The 17267-nt window shown below is 46.6% G+C and overlaps 1 protein-coding gene across 1 annotated transcript in view; it reads right to left on the bottom strand.

Annotated features, from left to right (window-relative positions):
* The window catches only part of MIDN (midnolin), a 40016-nt gene that overhangs the window by 7155 nt on the left and 15594 nt on the right, over positions 1 to 17267 (bottom strand). Inside the window, 4 exon segments of the mRNA XM_060784818.2 lie at positions 5306 to 5605; positions 5831 to 5957; positions 12646 to 12904; positions 12906 to 13063. Coding sequence (XP_060640801.2) covers positions 5306 to 5605; positions 5831 to 5957; positions 12646 to 12904; positions 12906 to 13063 — 844 coding nt within the window.

Genomic DNA, 17267 nt, shown 5'->3' with positions numbered 1-17267 from the left:
AATAATAATAATAATGTTGTTGTAGGTTTTTCCGGGCTATATGGCCATGTGCTAGAGGCATTTTCTCCTGACGTTTCGCCTGCATCTATGGCAAGCATCCTCAGAGGTAGTGAGGTCTGTTGGAAGTAGGAAAAGGGGTTTATATATCTGTGGAATGACCAGGGTGGGACAAAGGACTTATGTCTGCTGGAGCTAGGTGTGAATGTTTCAACTGACCACCTTGATTAGCATTTAATGGCTTGGAAGTGCCTGGGGGGAATCTTTTGTTGAGAGTGATTTGATGTGCCTGATTGTTTACTCTCTGTTGTTTTGCTGTTGTAATTTTTTATTACAATATATAATGATAATATTTTGATTACAATTATAAAAATAATACTTTATTTATACACCGCCACCATCTCCCCAAGGGACTCGGAGCAGCTTACATGAGGCCAAGCCCGACAACACATCAATAAACAGAAAAGCAATAAACAAAAAGCAATACAATTAATATAAATCACATATAAACAATAACACACAAGGATGAAAAAATCTATGGCCGGGCCAAATGTAATGGTTTAAAATTAAAAATAAATGCTGGGCATGCACAGAGGTAGGATGCATCTGGTAGGAGGGTTTTAAAAGAAATGAAGGGAGAACAATCCAACGAGGAATTAAAGTGCTTCTGAGGACATATTATTATTATTATTATTATTATTAATATTATTAACTTTATTTGTACCCCGCTAACATCTCCCGAAGGACTCGATGCAGCTGTGAATTATTTCCTTATTCCGGGAAGGCACACTGGAACAGCCACGTTTTCAGGCTCCTCCTAAAGACTGCCAACGTGGGGGCTTGCCTGATATCCTTGGGAAATGAGTTTCAGAGTCAGGGGGGCCACCACCGAGAAGGCCCTCCCCTCGTACCCATCAATCGCGCCTGCAAAGGGGGCGGGAGCGAGAGCAGGGCCTCCCCAGATGATCAAAGAGATCGTGTGGGTTTGTACACAGAAATGCGGTCACGAATACCCAATACGACTAAATCTGAATACTAGTGGGGTTGGGGGGGGGGATTGATTTTGTCATTTGGGAGTTGTAGTTCCTGGGTTTTATAGTTAACCTACCATCAAAGAGCATTGTAAACTCCACCAACAATGACAAACAATGACAGATCTGGACCAAACTTGGCATGGATGCTCAATAGGCCCCAATGTGAACACTGGTGGAGTTTGGGGAAAATAGACCACGCCATTTGGGAGTTGAGGGTCTTGGGATTTGTAGTTCACCTACAATCAAAGAGCATTCTGAACCCCACCAATGACAGAATTGGGCCAAACTTCCCACACAGAACCCCCATGCCTTGAAGAGACTCACTGGTGTGAGCCTCCCTCCAGCCGCACATGCTCTCCCTCGCCTCACATGCGCCAAGCATGCCTACTGTCCCCTCCCTGTTTGGAGTCTCAGAAACAGCCCTCCCCTTGGTTGAGAGGCCAGCTGAGAGGTCATCCAATCACAGCAGAGAAGGGCTTTTGGTGGGGGATTCGCCCTCTGTTTCCAAAAAGAAAGCAAAGGACAGGCGGAGAGATCTTCAGCCTTCTTTGCCAAAGGGGTTCTGAAGATGATCAGAAATATGTTTTCTAGTGGATTTTTGGCAGCCCCTCTGAAACCCCCTCGTGATCCCCCAGGAGTCCTGACCCCCAGGTTGAGACTCTGCCGCTGTCCATAACAGGGACTGAGCATCCTTGAATTTGGGAAGTAAACCTCATCAGTGGATACGGAGGACCCCCCCTCCCAAAGATTTCAATGCTTTCTAAGGGGATGGATGGGGCTCCAAACCCACATCAAAAGAGGGGGCTATGGGGAGATTATTCAGGGTGTTGCAGGGGGGAGGTGGGATTCTGTTACAGGGTGGCCTCTTTCCTGGTGTTGCCGTACTCGGCACTGCAGCCCCCACCCCCCCCCCCCTTGAGGGTACTGGGTTTTGATCACTTCTGCCTCGCTTGACACCTCCCGCTCCTCATCCGGCAAAGGAGGGAGCAGGCACTTCTCCCTCGTCTCTCTGTCTCGTTCTCACTCGCTTCTTGCGCAGTAGCATCTGCCCGTGGGCGGACAAGCGAGCGAACGAAGCGGCGGCGGCGGAGAAAGAGGAAAAAGTGGCACCCACTCAATCACAAACTTGGTCGCCGAGCTTTTCTCTCTCTCTCTCTATCTCTCTCTCCAAAGTCACCCAGAGTAGGCGGCAAGAGAAGAATGAAAAGAAACACTACGTCAGCAAAAGGAGAGATCAGCGCCGGCGTCTGCCAGGGAGCCGAACCCCCTCCTCCAGAAAGAGAGGGAAGCGGCAGAGAGAGAGAGATTGGTACCACTTGGAAGACAGATTAATTATAGCAGCAGAAGCGACAAAGAGACCTATGGCACCCTTCCGGAAGGGCGGGCGGATTTTAATAGAACAGCAGCATTTGGGTTTGCAATATTCCCAGAGCTCACGGTGCAGGAGAAATGCGGTGTGGAAAAGAGGAAAGGAACAGACGAGGTTAAGAAGACATTGGAATTTGATGAAGGTCTATGGAGGAAGCAAATTCCAAAAAGGAAGTGACACAGAGACCTATGACGGCCTGCAACAACCGGTGGGACGCTATTATGGAGTTGGCAGCCCAATCCCTTACACACGTACACACGTATACACAGGTATATGGTTGTAGTTACTGCACCACACAGGCTCTTGGCACCTTTATTATTTGGAGCTGTGTGATCTCTAGATCAACTATTATGCATTTGTATTTGTTTCAGTAGAAGAGCTTTTCCAACTGAGTGCCTTTTGTCCAAGGAGCTTCCCACGCTTTGATTCTGGGCAAAGCTGTGGATCCTCAGAGCAGCCCTGCAAGGAAGGGTCGGACCAAGGAAGGGCTGGACCTACCCTAGAAGACCACCTTTGCCCGGGTGGCATTGAGAACTCTGCCCACCTATCTTCATCCAGCTCTGAGAAGGCCTCCTTGCTCACTTCTAGCAGCTCAGAAGGCCTCCTTTTGCCCTTCTATAGCTCTAAGCAGAAGGCCTCCTTTCTCCAGCTCAGAAGGCCTCCTTTATCCCTTCTGCAGCTCAGAAGACCCCCTTTTCCCTTCTGCAGCTCTGAGGAGGCCTCCTTTCTTCCTTCTGCAGCTCAGAAGGCCTCCTTTTTCACTTCTGCAACTCGGAAGCCTCCTTTCTCCCTTCTCCAGCTCTGAGGAGGCCTCATTTCTCCCTTCTGCAGCTTAGAAGGCCTCCCTTTTCCCTTCTCCAGCTCTGAGGCCTCCTTTCTCCCTTCTGCCACTCTGATGAGGCTTCCTTTCTCCCTTCTCTAGCTCAGAAGGCCTCATTTCTCCCTTCCGCAGCTTAGAAGGCCTCCCTTTTCCCTTCTCCAGCTCTGAGGAGGCCTCCTTTTTCCCTTCTCCAGTTCAGAAGGCCTACTTTCTCCGTTCTGCAGCTCAGAAGGCCTCCTTTTCCCCTTCTGCAGCTTTGAGGAGGCCTCCTTTCTCCCTTCTCCAGCGTTTAGCAAAAGGCCTGCCTCACCACGTCTCCATGGCAATACTCTGAGACTCTTTGTGGCTCCTTCCTTCCTCTCAGGTTCACTTCACCCCCCGAAAAGCTTGAAGGAGGAAGGGAGCGAGGGCTGTGCAAAGACACACCAACCTGTCTACTTCCTCTCTTCTGCAGCCTTAAAATAACCTGCACATATGCGTGACGTATCTAGGCCAGTGCGCACAGAGATATGGGGCGAAGAGTGTGTGTGTGGGGGAAATGGAGACACATGCCAGGTTGCCTTGCTGCATGCGAGCAAGGAGCAAAATGTGAGAATAGAGATGGTGCATGAATGGGAGCGGGGTGACAAAATGCAAAATCTCTTCCTCTCTCTCTCCCCCCCCCCCCCCCCCACACACACACACTTCAGCAGGTAGCAAGCAAGTCTGCAAAACCCAAACTTCTGGAGAGAGAAATGCAGGGAGCCCTTGGCAAGCCTTCCTTCAGCAGTTGCTGCAATCTAGATGGTGTTTCTTGAGACCAGAGTTTTCTTTTCCCCTATCACCTTCTACCTCATCCTTGTATGTTGACAAGGCTTGGAAAAGTCTAAAGTGTCAGTCTGAAGTGCCAGATGTAACACTAATCAAACCAAAGAAGCATTAGTTGACAGGAACCTTGGAAAAATGGGTTGAAGATACTAGAATGCCCTCTATTCAAAGACTCACCCACGGCAGCAGCAATCTAGAACAACCAAGACCCACCCAGGATGGTGATCTAGAACACCCTACACGCAGACTACCAGGATGATCTCAAATGCCCCTTATGCAGCCTCACCAAGGTGGTGATCTAGAACATCCTATATTAAAAGACTACCCAGGACAGTGATCTGAAAACTGCCTCTATGCAAAGACACAGACAGGACTGTGATCTAGAATGCCCTATATACAAAGACTCAGTATGTTGGTGATCTAGAACATCCTACATGCACAGATTAACTCAGGATTATCTATGACACCCTACGTGTAAAGATTCACCCAGGATGATGATCTAGAATGCCCTATGTGCAAAGACTTTGAGGACAACAATGATCTAGAACACCTCATGCATGTCGAAGACTCACCCAGGACAACAGTAATATGTGCAAAGACTTGCTCAGGACAATGATCTAGAACACCCCAAATGCTTGAACACACAAATTGTGATCTAGAACATTCTACATGCAAAGACACATATGTTCTAGAGCATGCCACATACCGACTCCCAATGTAGTGATCTAGAACACTCTACATGCAAAGAGCCACTTGGTGTGATCTATGACCCTATGTCATAGGACACCCTATGTGCAAAGACTTTGGCCAGGGCAACCGCAATCTAGAACACCCTACATGCGTGAACACACCAAGACTGTGATCTAGAACACACCACACACAAAGACTGGACGATCTAGAACAGTGGTTCTCAACCTGGGGTCCCCAGATGTTTTTGGCCTTCAATTTCCAGAAATCCTAACAGCTGATAAACGGGCTAGGATTTCTGGGAGTTGTAGGCCAAAAGCATCTGGGGACCCCAGGTTGAGAACCACTGATCTAGAATGTGCCACATGCAAAAACTCCCAGGGCCATGATCTAAAACACGATATATGCAAAGACTCAGACAGGGCTGTGATCTAGAATACCCTATATGCGAAGAGTCACTTGGTATTATCTATGACACCCTATGTGCAAAGACTCCCCCAGGATCATAGAAACATAGAGTTGGATGAGACCATATGGGCCACCTAGTCCAATCCCCTGCCGTAGCCTTGCATGTCACATGTGCAGACTCACCCGTCACGATGGGTTTGCAAGCCACGGGCCCCTGTCCCAGGTGCAATGGCTGGCTGGCGGCGGCAGCAGTCATGGCGGCGGCCATTTTCTCTGAGGTGGCGGCACGGTTGGTGCTGTGCGGGGAGGAGGGTGGGGAGGGCGCAAGCGCGCACTGGGCCTGGCAGCGCAGCTGGGCCAGGGAGGGGGGCATGCCCTGGTAGTGCCGCGTGGCGCTCAGCAGGTCGTTCAGGATCTGCAGGATGGTGCCGATGTCCCGGCGTGGTCGGCCGGCGCTGTCCTGGCAGTTGGGGTGCAACGTGCCTGCGTTGGGGAAGAAAGAGAATCAGACTGTGTCCACTCCTTCCTAACAACAGCAAAGCCAACTTAGGCATCTTGGACTCTGACTCCCAGAATCCCTATCAGCCGGTTACGAAAAGGCCAAGGTATCAAGAGCAGCTGGTAGGCTGTTAGGCATTGTGGGAGTCGGAGTCCAAAACGCCTGTTTTTGGAGAAGGATGGGGAGAAGGATAAGCAACTGGGGCCTACCCGAAAATGTTCCGGAAAAGACACCAGGGGCGTGGTTCACAAAGCTTTCAATCACGGCGCCAGGCTTGCGGGTCCGAGAAGGCTGGCTTGGGCTGGGCGAAGGGCTGCTACGCGCCGCACAGTCGACCTGGAAGGAAAGAGGAAAAAACTGAGATCGGTTGACCATGACATCTCCCCAAAGTTTAAGACTCTATTTGTCCTTAGGATGAAATCCGGCCAAAGTAAAGGCTTTGGAAACAGATTCCTTTATTTCCAATCAATACAGATCAGAAAGAAAGTTACTTCAGAGCTTTTTGCAAACAAGAGCATTGTTTACATCCCCTCCTCCTCCTCCTCCTACCTACTTTGCTTCCATTTTCCCAAGCCTCCAAGTCCTCAAGTATCTCCTGCAGTGTTTCTCAACCTTCCTAATGCTGTGACCCTTTAATACAGTTCCTCATGTTGTGGTGGCTCCCAACCATAACTTCATTTTCGTTGCTACTTCATAACTGTCATTTGGCTGCTGTTATGAATCATAATGTAAATATCTGGTATGCAGGATGCATTTTCATTCACTGGACCAAATTTGGCACAAATACACAATACACCCACATTTGAATACTGGGGGGTCGGGGGTCCCCAGGGGGGATTGATTTTGTCAATTGGAAATTGTAGTTGCTGGGATTTACAGTTCACCTAAAATCAAAGAGCATTCTAAACTCCACCAACGATGGAATTGAACCAAACTTGGCACACTGAACTCCCACGACCAACAGAAAATACTGGGAAGGTTTGGTGGGCATTGGCCTTGAGTTTGGAGTTGTAGTTCACCTATATCCAGAAAGGACTCAAACAATGATGGATCTGAACCAAACTTGGCACAAATCCTCAATATGCCCAAATATGTACACTGGTGGAGTTTGGCGAAAACAGACCTTGACATTTGAGAGTTGTAGTTGCTGGGATTTATAGTTCACCTACAATCAAAGAGTATTCTGAACTCCACCAACGATGGAACTGAATCAAACTTGGCACACTGAACTCCCATGACCAACAGAAAATACTGGGAGGGTTTGGTGGGCATTGGCCTTGAGTTTTGGAGTTGTAGTTCACCTATATCCAGAAAGGACTCAAACAATGATGGATCTGAACCAAACTTGGCACAAATCCTCAATAAGCCCAAATATGTACACTGGTGGAGTTTGGCGAAAACAGACCTTGACATTTGGGAGTTGTGGTTGCTGGGATTTATAGATCACCTATCAAAGAGCACTCTGAACCCCTACAACGAAAGAACTGGACCAAACTTCCTACAAAGACCAACAGAGAATACCATGTTTTCTGATGGTCTTTGGTGACCCCTCTGACACCCCCCTCAGGGGTCCCAACTCCCAGGTTGAGAAACGCTGATCTATTGCATCCCTCAGCACCATCACTCTTTGATTGTTTTGGTTCCAGCTCTTTTCTCAGCCTTGGAATACCCCAGATGGGCTGTTGCACACTTCCACCCGAGGCATGGATCCCTCTGAAGTTTCCTCTTGCAGATTGAGACTCTATTAATATTCTGCTCGAAAAGGAGGATTCCTTGAGAACTTCCTAACTAGTAATCACTTGTTGCTGAATATGCATTTTCCTCCTCTTGCGCTGCCTCGTCTTGTTTTGCATTGCAAGCCTCCAGGCAGGGATTGCCAAGGAAGTCCAAGAAGCCTCCTTGGAAATGATGTGGCGCAGCAGTGCTGGACTCGCATGCTTTATGTTCTTTCCATCGACGAAGGGTTTGGCAGTTGTTGTTTAGGGCAAGGCTCATCCCAATTTGGGGTCAACTTGAAAAGCTGATTGCAATAACATCACAGCCCTTAGGAAGGCCCCTTCTACACTGCCACATCCTAGACCCCTGCCCATCCTGGCTTGTAAAGGAAGCCAGAGGGGGTTTGGCAGAGTGGGTAAAGGTGGTGGTTTATGCCTCCCTTTGGGAAGGCAATATTCCAGCGAGCTTAAAACAAGCTGTTATAAACTGCTGTTGAAAAAACCATCACTGGACCCTACTCTATTCGTCAACTATCAGCTAGTTTCCAATCTCCCCTTTTTGGGCAAAGTCCTGGAACGTGTGGTGGCCTCACAACTCCAGGAATTCTTGGTAGACACCGATTATCTGGATCCGACACAGTCTGGCTTCAGGCCGGGACATGGTACTGAGACAGTCTTGGTCGCCTTAGTGGATGATCTTCGCCAGGAACTGGACAGGGGGAGTGTGTACCTGTTAGTTCTGCCGGACCTCTCATCGGCCTTCGATACCGTCAACCACGGTATCCTTCTGAGACGCCTTGCAGGAATGGGCCTTGGGTGGCTCCAATCCTTCCTCGAGGGTCGCTCTCAGAAGGTGTCATTAGGGGACTCCTGCTCGGCCCCACGGCCATTGTACTGTGGGGTCCCGCAGGGTTCAGTACTGTCCCCTATGTTATTCAACATATACATGAAGCCGTTGGGGGAGATCATCCGGAGTTTCGGGGTACGGTGTCATCTGTACGCAGATGATGTCCAACTCTGTCACTCCTTCCTACCTGCTACTAAGGAGGCTGTTCAGGTCCTGAGCCAGTGCTTGGCCGCTGTAATGGACTGGATGAGGGCGAACAAATTGAAACCAAATCCAGACAGGACAGAGGTACTCCTGGTCAGTCGTAAGGTCAAACAGGGCATAGGGTTACGGCCTGTGCTTGATGGGGTTATTATTTATTTATTTATTTGGGGTTCTTGTACCCCGCCCTTCTCACCCCGAAGGGGACGCAGGGCGGCTTACAACAGCAAGGCACACTTAGGTGCCTGCCACACAACAATCATCACAAAAGTACAACAATTCAAAGTACCCACAATTCAAGCCAATATCTCAATAAAATCTATAAAATCGATAAAAACAATAAGAACAATACAAACCTAATTCTTCCTCCTACCTATCAGTGTACACTAACTCAAAGATCTGTTTTTGATTCCACTTCGACAATCCTGCTGATCTTACACATCTGATTGTCTTATTTAGTTGTCTTATTTAATTGCCTGGTTGCCCAAAGGCCTGGTTCCACAACCATGTCTTCACCCTCCTCCTGAAGGAGAGGAGGGATGGTGATGTTCTGATTTCCCCTGGGAGTGAGTTCCACAGGTGAGGGGCCACCACTGAGAAGGCCCTGCTTCTCGTCCCCACCAGCCTCACTTGTGACAGTGGTGGTTACACTCCGCCTGAAGGCACAGGTTTGCAGCTTGGGAGTGATCCTGGACTCATTGCTGAGCCTGGAACCCCAGGTCTCAGCTGTGGCCAGGAGAGCTTTTGCAGTTAAAACTTGTGCGCCAGCTGCGCCCGTACCTTGGGAAGTCTGACTTGGCCACGGTGGTCCATGCTCTGGTTACATCCCAGATAGATTACTGCAACGCTCTCTACGTGGGGTTGCCTCTGAAGACTGCCCGGAAGCTGCAATTAGTCCAGCGCTCGGCAGACAGGCTACTGACGGGAGCTGGGTACAGGGAGTGCACAACTCCCTTGCTGCACCAGCTCCACTGGTTGCCAATTAGCTTCCGAGCACAATTCAAAGTGCTGGTTTTAACCTATAAATCCCTATATGGTTCTGGCCCAGTTTATCTGTCCGGACGTATTCTCTCCTATGAACCATCAAGGACGTTAAGATCTTCCAGAGAGGTCCTGCTCTCCGTCCCACCAACTTTGCGAGTGTGTTTGGTGGGAACGAGAGACAAAGCCTTCTCTGTGGTGGCCCCTCGGCTATGGAACTCTCTCTGAAGCGAGATTAGATCTGCCCCTCCCTCTTGTCCTTCAGGAGGCTAGTGAAATCCTGGTTATGGAACGAAGCATTCCCAGAACAATGGCTGAGACTGCTTACAGACCAAAGTGAGTGACCATATATGCGGACTGAGTTGAACATAATTTGGTATACATGTATTTTATCTATATGTATTTTAATCTTGTATGGTTGGATGATGTTTTAACTTGCATTAGTAGCATTGAATCTTTGCTGTAAGCCGGTCTGAGTCCCTTTACGAAGGTGAGAAGATCGGGATATAAAAGTTTTAAATAAATAAACCAGACTGGAGCCCCCGGTGGCGCAGTGGGTTAAACCCCTGTGCCAGCAGGACTCAAGACCGACAGGTCGCAGGTTCAAATCCGGGGAGAGGCGGATGAGCTCCCTCTATCAGCTCCAGCTCCTCATGCGGGGACATGAGAGAAGCCTCCCACAAGGATGATAAAAATATCAATTCCTCCGGGCGTCCCCCTGGGCAACGTCCTTACAGACGGCCAATTCTCTCACACCAGAAGCGACTTGCAGTTTCTCAAGTCACTCCTGACATGACAAAAAAAAAATCCACATTATTATCTGCTTTGAACTGGATTACAGTAGAGTCTTGCTTATCTTTCCATCTTATCCGATGCCCCCTTTTCCTCCAGCATTTCCCCTTCAATTAAAGCAGTGCTTCCCAACTCTCTCTCCATCCCCAATAAGTGAAAAAGGCAAGACAAGGAGGAGGAGGGACGAAAGGGGAAAAAGAGGCAGGACAGAAAGCAGAAGCATCCTCTCTCCTTCCCTCTGTGATTTCCACACTCCTCTTCCGCATCCGGGCACTTCCTGCTGGGCCACTCTATCCTCGAGGCCTTGCTTGAACCCTTTGAGTCCACGTTGTTAGTATTCGAGGTTTTTAGCACCGCATCAGACGGGTAACACTAGGAGACTCCATATTATCTGACATTTTTGTTTATCCAACGTTCTGCTGGCCTGTTTATGTCAGAGTTGGAAGAGACCTCATGGGCCATCCAGTCCAACCCCGCCAAGAAGCAGGAAAATTACATTCAAAGCACCCCCGACAGATGGCCATCTAGCCTGTTTCAAAGGAGCTTCACCACACTCCGGGACAGAGAGTTCCACTGCTGAATGGCTCACACAGGAAGTTCTTCCTCATGTGCAGATGGAATCTCCTTTCTTGTAGTTTGAAGCCATTGCTCTACGTCCTGGTCTCCAGGAAAGCAGAAAACAAGCTTGCTCCCTTCTCCCTATGACTTCCTTTCATGTATTTATACATGGCTATCATGTCTCAGCTTTCTCTTCTGCAGGCTAAGCATGCCTAGCTCTATAAGCCGCTCCTCATAGGGCTTGTTCTCCAGACCCTTGATCATTTTAGTTGCCCTCCTCTGGACACATTCCAGGTGTCATTATCGCTTTTCAATTGTGGTGGCTAGAATTGGACACAGTATTCCATGTGTGGTCTAACCAAGGCAGAATAGAGGGGTAGCATGACTTCCCTGGATCTAGACCAGGGGTCCTCAAACTAAGGCCCGGTGGCCGGATACGGCCCTCCAAGGTCATTTACCCGGCCCTTGTGCTCAAGGTCAACCTAAGTCTGAAACGACTTGAAAGCGAACGACAACAACAACAATCCTATCTCATCAGTCAAAAGTAGGAGCCCCCAGTGGCGCAGTGGGTTAAACCCCTGTGCTGGCAGGACTGAAGACCAACAGGTAGCAGGTTTGAATCCAGGGAGAGCTCCCTCTATCAGCTCCTCATGCGGGGACATGAGAGAAGCCTCCCACAAGGATGATGAAAACATCAAAATCATCTGGGCATCCCCTGGGCAACGTCCTTGCAGACGGCCAATTCTCTCACACCAGAAGTGACTTGCAGTTTCTCAAGGCACTCCTGACACAACAAAAAAGTCAAAAGTATTTCCATTGAAATGCTAATAAGTTTATATTTGTTAAAATTGTTCTTCATTTTAATTATTGTATTGTTTTAAAGTGTTTTTTGCACTAAAAATGAGATATGTGCAGTTTGCATAGGAATTCATTTATACTTTTTTCAATTTATAATCCGGCACTCCAACAGTTTGAGGGATTGTGACCTGGCCCACAGTTTAATAAGTTTGAGGACCCCTGATCTAGACACTAGACTCCTATTGATGCAGGCCAAAATCCCATTGCATTTTTTTGCGACCGCATCGCATTGTTGGCACAATGATATGCAAGACTCTACTGTATCTAAGTCTGCACTGCCAGGTAAGCCAGTTCAAAGCAGATAATCTGGATTTTATACAGCTGTGTAGAAAGGGCCTGAGTTAGTGGAAAGAGCCTGGGTTCCCAGAGCAACACTTGAAGCCCGGACCAGCTTGGACCGTCCGCCGCCCTCTCCCTTATTTCCGAGCATGCCAGGCCATGTTGAGGCACAGTGCCCAAACATTTCTTGTCTCTCGTTTCCCATCGGAAACTAGAACTGAGGAGATTTCAAACGCAATTGTTTAATTTGCAGAATACTCCTAAGCGGTGGTGCGCTAATGTCAAGAAAGTGCCACATTGTGACCGTTCCTGCACCATGGGTTTTAGAGTGGACCAGAGTCACTAAAGTCGACATGCATGCACTCCTGCAAACCTTTCTCCTCTTTCACTTCTCCTTCCCTGCACTATCCTTCAACTCAGTCTCTGAATCTGTCTCTGAATCTGTCTCTCTCTGTCCCAAAACAATCCTGTTTTGGGTCATTTCAATCTCTTCTTTCACCTTTCCCCGAGGCTTTATAAATAAATAAAATAATAATAACATAAAATGTTTTTATTATTATTATTATTATTATTATTGGCAACACTGATCTCCCCGAGGCTTTATAAATAAATAAAATAATAATAATAACATAAAAAGTTATTATTATTATTATTATTATTATTATTATTATTGGCAACACTGATCTCTTTCCAAATCCCTTCACTCCCTCATCCCCTCTCAAAACCATTCTCAGAACTTTGTTTTCAAATCCACACTTTTCAATCTCAGCTCCTTCACCCACTTCGTACTGACCTCTGAACAGGAGGATGAGGATGCCGGGCTCCCATTTGCCGTTGGCGTGCTGGTGCCGTGCGACCGGAACATTCCTGCTGCCATGACCGGGTGGGCGGGACCACACGGTGGGGGCGGAGCCACAGGTGGGGAGGCCGGGGGGCTTGGCTGGCAGGCCAGTACATGGGGGGCCCTGCTGAAGGTGGGCCGAGGGCCAGCGTCGTGGATGGGACCCCCTCCCCCGGGCCCTGGTGCAGGGGCTTGTGGGGGGGGCAACGGGCGTGGCCCCAGGAGGCTCCCCACGGGCAGGGCCCACATGGCGGTGCTGGAGCGGACCCCCGCTCTGCTGGGCAGCCAGTTGTAGCTGAACGAACATCATGTGGTCCCCGACGCGGAGGGCGAGGGTCAGTGGGGAGCGCCCTGAGAGGAAGTCATTCACCTGCCAGGGAAACAGAGGAAGAAATATAATCGTTATTGCTGTTCTTGTTAAAGGTTTTTCACAGTCAGAATTACTGTAGTGTTGTGTGGATTTCCGGGCTGCATGACCAATGCATTCTAGCAGTCTGTATGCAGGCAAAATGCCAGGAGAAAGTGCTGCTAGAACACATTGGTCATACAGCCCAGAAAACCACACAACACCCCATTATTATTATTATTATTATTATTATTATTATTATTAAGTGGAAACAGCATGCAAAAGAAGCCGTTGTGACACTCAGCCTCAGACACACAAATGAAGTCAATTTCAAGGCCCATCAGGACAACCATAATACCCTAAGCAGGGGCGGCTCAACCCATTACGCAAAGTAAGCATTTGCAGAATAATTGATTTTGCCCAGGGGCACTCTTGAGGCAAAACAGACCTTGACATATGCGAGCTGTAGTTACTGGGATGTATAGTTCACCTACAATCAAAGAGCATTCTGAACTCCACCAATGATGGAATTGAACCAAATATGGCACACAGAACTCCCACTACAAACAGAAAACATATTATCAGTGATTGGTTGGGGGAGGGGGGCACCAAAATACTGTTTGCTTACCGTTGAAAATTCCCTAGGGCTATCTCTGTACCCTAGATATATATCATTACTTATATATAAGTAGGTAAGTACAGCAGGTTAAACTGCTGAGCTTGCTGACTGAAAGGTTGGCAGTTTGAATGCAGGGAGTTGGGTGAGCTCCTGCTGTTAACCCCAGCTTCAGTCAACCTAGCAGTTGGAAAACATGTAAATATGAGTTGATCAATAGATACCACTCTGGCGGGAAGGTAATGGTGCTCCATGCAGTCATGCTGGGCACATGACCTTGGAGACATCTATGGACAATGCCGGCTCTTTGGCTTAGAAACGGAGATGAGCACCACTCCCCAGAGTTGGACACAACTAGACTTAATGTCAGGGGAAACCTTTACTTTATATATATGTCATGATAAGAAATATATCGTTTAGGTTGTATAAGTGAGACTCTACTGTAAAAAGAACCTATGCTTTAAAGTTATTGAAAAGTTATTCATAACAAATATAATATATCTGTGTGTGTATATATGTATACATATATACACACACTAGCCATCCCCTGCCACGCGTTGCTGTGGCCCAGTCTCTGTGTATGTGTTTTGTGTGTGTATGTGTGTTTGCGTGTGTGTGTGTGTATATATGTGGTTTTGTGCATGTGTTGTAATGTAATTTTTGTTTTTTGGCTTTTTAAGTCTCTTCTGTTGTGTTTTTCAGTGTTTTTATGAGTGATGGTCACTTGTTGGCCTGATAGGTGTATTGTGTCCAAATTTGGTGTCAATTTGTCCAATCGTTTTTGAGTTATGTTAATCCCACAAACGAACATTACATTTGTATTTATTTATCTACGAGCTATCCCCTGGCATGTGTTGCTGTGGCCCAGTCTCGTGATCTGGAAAATATATGCAAAGTGTTGGTTTCTAATATATGTAATTTCTTTATGCTTGTGGGTAAACAGTATTTCTTGTTGCTTCTTTGTCAGTGTTGATGTGGAGATTGTCTGGTTTGCATACCCTGGAACATGCAACATATAATTGTCCTTCTTAAGGGGTCCCTTTCAAATCTATGATACTATATCTGTGTGTGTGTGAATCATATATATCTATCCATATCTATGGCTGGATGGCTCTTTGTCAGGAGGGCTTTGAAGGAAGTTGGACTCAATGGCCTTAAGTATTTTCTGTTGATTATGGGGGTTCTGTGTGGGAAGTTTGGCCCAATTCTCTAGCTGGGGGGGGGGGGGGGGGTTGATTGTAGGTGAACTATAAATCCCAGTAACTACAACTCCCAAATGTCAAGGTCTATTCCCTCCAAACTCCATCTGTGTTCATATTTGGGCATATTGAGTATTCATGCCAAGTTTGGTCCAGATCCATCATTGTTTGAGTCCACAGCTCTCTCTGGATGTAGGTGAACCACAACTCCCAAACTCAAGGTCAATGCCCACCAAACCCTTCCAGTATTCTCTGTTGGTCATGGGAGTTCTGTGAGCCAAGTTTAGTTCAATTCTATCATTGTTGGGGTTTGGAATGCTCTTTGAGTGTAGGTTAACCATAAATCCCAGCAACTACAACTCCCAAATGACAAAATCATTTTTTTTTGCGTGAAGGACATACATTGGGTTGTTAGGTGTATTGTGTCCAAATTTGGTGCCAATTCATCCAGTAGTTTTTGAGTTATGTTAAACCCACAAACGAACATTACATTTTTATTTATATAGATGTATGAAATACAGATATATAGATATAAATAATATAAATACTTCCAATTCTTTGAGGTCATCTCATCCCTACAGGGCAGGCCTGCATTCTGAAACTGATCTAGTGTGTATTCCAGACTGGAATAAACACAGGGAGAAACTTCCTTATCTCCATAACATTTAAAGCAGAGTTTTCCAAACCCTACATCGCAACACGTTCGCCTATCGGCTGCAGTATGCATATGCATCACACAAACCTCATGAGAAACTTTATGTGCAATACGCAATAAACCATAGATTTTAAATATATATATGTACCGTAAATACTCAAGCATAAGCCGACCCGAAAATAAACCGAGGCACCTAATTTTACCACAATAACTGGGAAAACGTATTGACTCGAGTATAAGCCTAGGGTGGGAAATACTGTTTAGTTTCAGAATAAAAACAGATACCAATAAAATTACATTAATTGAGGCATCAGAAGGTTAAATGTTTTTTAACATTTACATAACACTGTAATTTAAGATAAGACTGTCCAACTCTGATTCTAACCTTCTTCAACGTAAGTGTGCTTATGTATCCTTCCAATAAGAATAAAGAGAGTAACATAATGTAATCATAATAATGATGATAATAGAGTAAAATAATGGAAATGTAATAACATAGAATCAAAGAATCATAGAATCAAAGAGTTGGAAGAGACCTCATGGGCCATCCAGTCCAACCCCCTGCCAAGAAGCAGGAATATTGCATTCAAATCATCCCTGACAGATGGCCATCCAGCCTCTGTTTCAAAGCTTCCAAAGAAGGAGCCTCCACCACACTCCGGGGCAGAGAGTTCCACTGCTGAACGGCTCTCACAGTCAGGAAGTTCTTTCTCATGTTCAGATGGAATCTCCTCTCTTGTAGTTTGAAGCCATTGTTCCACGTCCTAGTCTCCAAGGAAGCAGAAAACAAGCTTGCTCCCTCCTCCCTGTGGCTTCCTCTCACATATTTATACATGGCTATCACATCTCCCCTCAGCCTTCTCTTCTTCAGGCTAAACATGCCCAGCTCCTTAAGCCGCTCCTCATAGGGCTTGTTCTCCAGACCCTTGATTATTTTAGTCGCCCTCCTCTGGACACATTCCAGCATGTCAATATCTCTCTTGAATTGTGGTGCCCAGAATTGGACACAATATTCCAGGTGTGGTCTAACCAAAGCAGAATAGAGGGGGTAGCATTACTTCCCTAGATCTAGACACTATGCTCCTATTGATGCAGGCCAAAATCCCATTGGCTTTTTTTGCCGCCAGTAATAATGAGTAAAATAATAAATGTAATAATAACAATAATAGTCAAATAATAAATGTAATAATAACAATAATAAGGTAAAATAATAATGTAATAATAATGAGTAACATAATAAATACAATAATAATAATAGAGTGAAATAATACATGTAATAAAAATAATAACAGAGTAAAATATTAAATAACGTTGACCCGAGTATAAGCCGAGAGGAACTTTTTCAGCCTATAAAAATGGCTGAAAAACTAGGCTTATACTCGAGTATATACAGTAAATAAAAAGTTATTAGGAGAGATCTTATGCACCCAAACATTTCATTATTACATCCGCATCTCTTCTAAGGGGTTGGTTTAACTTTTGTTTTGCTAGTAAAACTGAATGACTATGTCATGGCATGATTGATGCGTGTCTCAAAAGCGTGTCAACATGAAATGCTTGGGAAGCTCTGGTCCAGTGGTTCTCAACCTGTGGGTCCCCAGATGTTTTGGTTTTCAACTCCCAGAAATCCTAACAGCTGCCAAAGTCTGCAAAGACGGCTATGGAAAACAAACAATTGCCAAACAACAGCTTGAGAACCACCAAGGAGGCCCCCAAGCATGCACAGAGGGCCATGCAATAGGATCCCAGGTGAGGGGA

Source organism: Anolis sagrei, chromosome X, assembly GCF_037176765.1.
Source record: "Anolis sagrei isolate rAnoSag1 chromosome X, rAnoSag1.mat, whole genome shotgun sequence".
Lineage (NCBI taxonomy): Eukaryota > Metazoa > Chordata > Lepidosauria > Squamata > Dactyloidae > Anolis > Anolis sagrei.
Note: the sequence above shows the minus strand (reverse complement) of the source record. Positions and strands in the feature narration are given on the sequence as shown.